The 3,929-nt window shown below is 48.8% G+C and overlaps 1 protein-coding gene across 1 annotated transcript; it reads right to left on the reverse strand.

Moving 5' to 3' along the window:
• Window positions 1-2,277: 2,277 nt before the first annotated feature.
• Window positions 2,278-3,923, reverse strand: LOC123176711 (disease resistance protein Pik-2). Its single transcript, XM_044590798.1, has one exon. It carries the CDS (start codon window positions 3,738-3,740, stop codon window positions 2,430-2,432), a length of 1,311 nt encoding a protein of 436 aa, XP_044446733.1. The 5' UTR covers window positions 3,741-3,923; the 3' UTR covers window positions 2,278-2,429.
• Window positions 3,924-3,929: the final 6 nt, after the last annotated feature.

A 3,929-nucleotide genomic window follows, 5' to 3' on the forward strand; every position in this document is an offset into this window, starting at 1 on the left:
CGCCGTTGTAGCAGCACCTCTCCTTGCCCATGGTAGCACTTTACCTTGCCCGTGGTAGCACAAAAAAGAGAAAAAGCTCACCAGTCCATGGTCGCAGCGCCGCCGCAGCATGTATGATGTCGCCGTCGCCGTTTGCAGCTTCCCGCCGAACACCGTTTGCAGCTCCCCTCCGACGTGGTTGTATCATGGTCGCGGCAGCCCCGGGTCACCCCAAAAAACCAGGGCCGTCCTACTTCCCATGGCCGCCCCACTCGCAGCAATGGCAACACGCGGCGAGGACCAGCGACTTTCATCGGAGGTGTGTGGTCGGGCACATGGAGACGCTGAACAGGGCCGCGCGCGTGGGCAGCAGCTTGTAGCAGCAGTAGTGCGCAGGGCAGCAGGCAGCAGCTCCTTTGTGGGGAGGAGATGGAGGAAGAACCGATAGAGAAAGAGATGTGGATGGAGGAGGAAGAAAAGGAGTGGAGGAAAAGCACCGCAGCTGCGAAGGGATAAGGTCGAGATGGTCCACATCCCACGCGTGTGAGCGAGAGCGACCGGCCGAGCGCTCGGCCGGTCTGCCGGCGCGAAGAGTTTTCCTTCTTTTTATCCTGGTCGTAAATTTTCTAATCCAATGCTAGAAATAATATTGATGATGTGGGTTAATTATACGTCTTGAAAGGTGCCTCGAATTAGTAAATATAAGATTGTGAGAACACATATATGCAGTCAAACAGAAAAGTTAGATGCTTCTTAAACTAATAAAAGGAAAATCCAGGTATTTGAACCTTAACAGCAATTGCTTCATATAGCTCGGGCTTGGGGCTGAGACGTGTGCCGTCAGTAGCGGATCAGGCGCAGCTCTGCCCCATGCTATTTCTCCAGAGGACGAGAAAGCCGATCAAAGAGGAGAGGAAGACGCATGGCTGAAGGCTGGCTAGGAGAGAGCCGCCTTGTATCTGGGCGACGGAGGAAGGAGGCGTCGATGCAGAATCGGGGCCTCGCAGTTCGGCACTGCCCAGACCATGCACCACCGCCCGCTGGTTCTCCGAATCGCAACCGGCCGCGGCGCCGCCATATCGGCACGTCATAGGAGCCGCCACGGGCAGAGCAGAGCGGAGATGGCGGGGTGTAGCGGAACCAGCGCCATGGAGATGCGGGCAGAGCAGGGCAGGCTGAGTCGTGGACGGAGCTGGGCACGTTGAGTAGCAGGCGGTGCCGGCGGTTTTGGGGGAGACGAGAGGAGAGGAGAGAAGAGAAGGTTGTGTGTGGAGGAGGAGAAAAGGAAATAGATTCTTGTGTCAGCCCTCCGATTTTGTCGTACGTGTGATGATGTGGAACGAGCGAGGAGTTGCCATTTGCGCGACCCTTATTGGGTTTGATTCGGCCAGGTTGGTGATGCAGGCACCAACGAGATGACCGATGGACTGTTGGCGTGGCCTTTCCTCGCAGCGCCGCTCTTCTTCTACCTCGAGCTGCCTCACACAACTCTTTTGTGGTTTTTCTCTATCTTCTTCTCTCAAGAACACAAACACACACACACATGGACCAAGAAGGAGCACAAGTGCTTTGCCGTAGGCTCTTCTCCTTGGCGAACACATAGGCTACATATTTTCCTCAGCCCTCACGGCCTTAACTTTTCTCATTTATTGGCTGAACTTATATATACACAGGGAGCTAACCATCACGCACCACTCGGCAGCCACATCTGGCCACTAACTCCAAGTCTCTAGGCACTACTCATGCCCACTACCTCCATGCACGCATGCACTCACACCGGCCATCACACTTTCCTCTCCTAGAATCACTCTAGCGACCCAGCCACTAATTAGCCCAAGCAGACTACATGCACCTATGACTATCGGACTATCCGGCTCAACCGGCTCGACATAAAGCTTGTCATGGTCCAACACTGTCACGCCATGCCACTTCTCATGGCATCGCCGTATCACACGGCACCGTCGGCATCTCGTCGCTCTCGCTGCATCGCGCGGCCCCGCGGCATCTCGCCTCCTTCGTGCGCACAACTGAAGCTTTGCCCTGACAAGCTACTCTCTAAGCTACATGCCGAATGACAAAACAAAACATGATACATCATGACAAAATTATTTCTAACAAGGACTGCTGATTATATTATAAATACAGGGACATATTGCAATCCAATGCGTACAGTGGAAACAAGTATGATAGGCATACAGGTATATGAACACAAAAAGATCAATAATGGAAGTGACAGTACTACAGAAAAATAATAGAAGTAACAGCACCATACAGAAGTACAGATTACAAGAATCAAAATGTAAAGTAGCCGTAAGTAAAGATGCAAAGATGCAGTCTGTTTATTTTGCTCGCAAAACGGAATTTTGGATTTTAGAAAATAATCTTTCTAGAAATACAGTGCCAAATGATTGTAGGTGAGTCAAGAGACGACAACATCTCATCCAATCTCTTCAAACAGTGATTATTTTTGGCCACTTGCTCACGTACTCTTTATCTAAATACTTGGGGGTATCCTTCAAATCTTCTACCAAGAACTTGGTTATCTCATCGGCTTGATTATCAACGCTGAGATGCACTTCTCGGAGACTACTAAGAGTCTCGATGCCATAAATCCCTTCAAAGGCCTGAAACTGCATATCAATCCTCTCGAGTGTTGGCATTACCTCTCCTGTAACTGCAAAGCTCAGCCTTGGCACCAAAGTTGCAAAGAAGCGAAGCAGCTTTAGACTCTTGAATCCTCCAGGAGGAACAATTATCTCCCTATCAAGCTGTTTATTTTCCTCAAGGATGTCCACGATGTCCCGATCATCCTTTGCTGCATTGAGTGTAAAGGTGAGAGAAAACAATTTGGGCAGGTCCTGGATGAGCTTGAAAGTATCAGTCTTTAGAACTGTCACAGAAAGGGTCAGCTTGTAGAGGTTCTTGAGCTCCACGATCCACTTTGGAGGCCTTTCCAACATGCCAGACAGCTCCAGACCAATGAGGTATCTTGGAGGAGCGGACATGGAGTCTAGTGAGTTGATAAAATTAGAGCTCACATCATTGATTGCAAGTGTCTGTAGACCGCAGCTGCAGAGGTACTGAATGGAGGAGCATAAATCTATGAAGGTTTTTTGACCCTCAATAATATTGAGCTTGTAAATGGCAAGTTTCCTTAGCCTAGTTAGCTGATCAAGACTTGCAGCAGTGGTTGAGCCTTCACTGATCTCGATCCCTGACAGTACACGAAGTGCTTTCATTGGCACCTTATTTTTCTCTTGAGGCATCTTCAAAGCCTTCCGTGATTTTTTACTTCCTCCAAGCAAACTGCGGAGACGTTTGAGATTGCCAAAAGTTTTGGGTAGATCTCCGACATTTGTCTCCCTTACATCAAATGTTTCCAGATCCTGGATCTTCTCTATCTCTGATGGAATTGTGGAAATCTCTGTTCGACGGAGGCTCAAATACTTCAGTACAAGCATTTTACATATGTCCTCCATATGTTTATTTGTCAATCCCTTCCAACCCTCCAGATCCAACACTTGAATTATTCCATTATTGAATGAATGAAAAGGCAGTGGTCGGTCTTGGCTTCCAAATACGGTTAGTGACCGTACTTGAGACAAATCCATGCCTTTTGTTGGATTCCCTTGTTTAGAACCACTACTCTGCATGGAGAGTCGACGGACTTTGTTGCTAGGAGTTGGCATCAACCAGTGCCCGCCGACGACAGTGATAAAATTTTCCTGGCTTGCTTTGGACATGATATATTCAAGAATCATATCGTGAACTTTGAAGGATTTTACCTTGCCATTGCTGCTGTGATCAACAGGGCGTATTATCTTCCTACTTATGAGTTGATTGAAGTATGTTTCTGCGACCTCCTCTGCTGTCAGACCTTGCTTCTCAGTGACAAAGCATTCAGATATCCATCTCCTGGTCAGGCGCTTTGTACAAATCTTCAAACCCTT

This window comes from Triticum aestivum, unplaced genomic scaffold (genome assembly GCF_018294505.1).
Source record: "Triticum aestivum cultivar Chinese Spring unplaced genomic scaffold, IWGSC CS RefSeq v2.1 scaffold169994, whole genome shotgun sequence".
Classification (NCBI taxonomy): Eukaryota; Viridiplantae; Streptophyta; class Magnoliopsida; order Poales; family Poaceae; genus Triticum; species Triticum aestivum.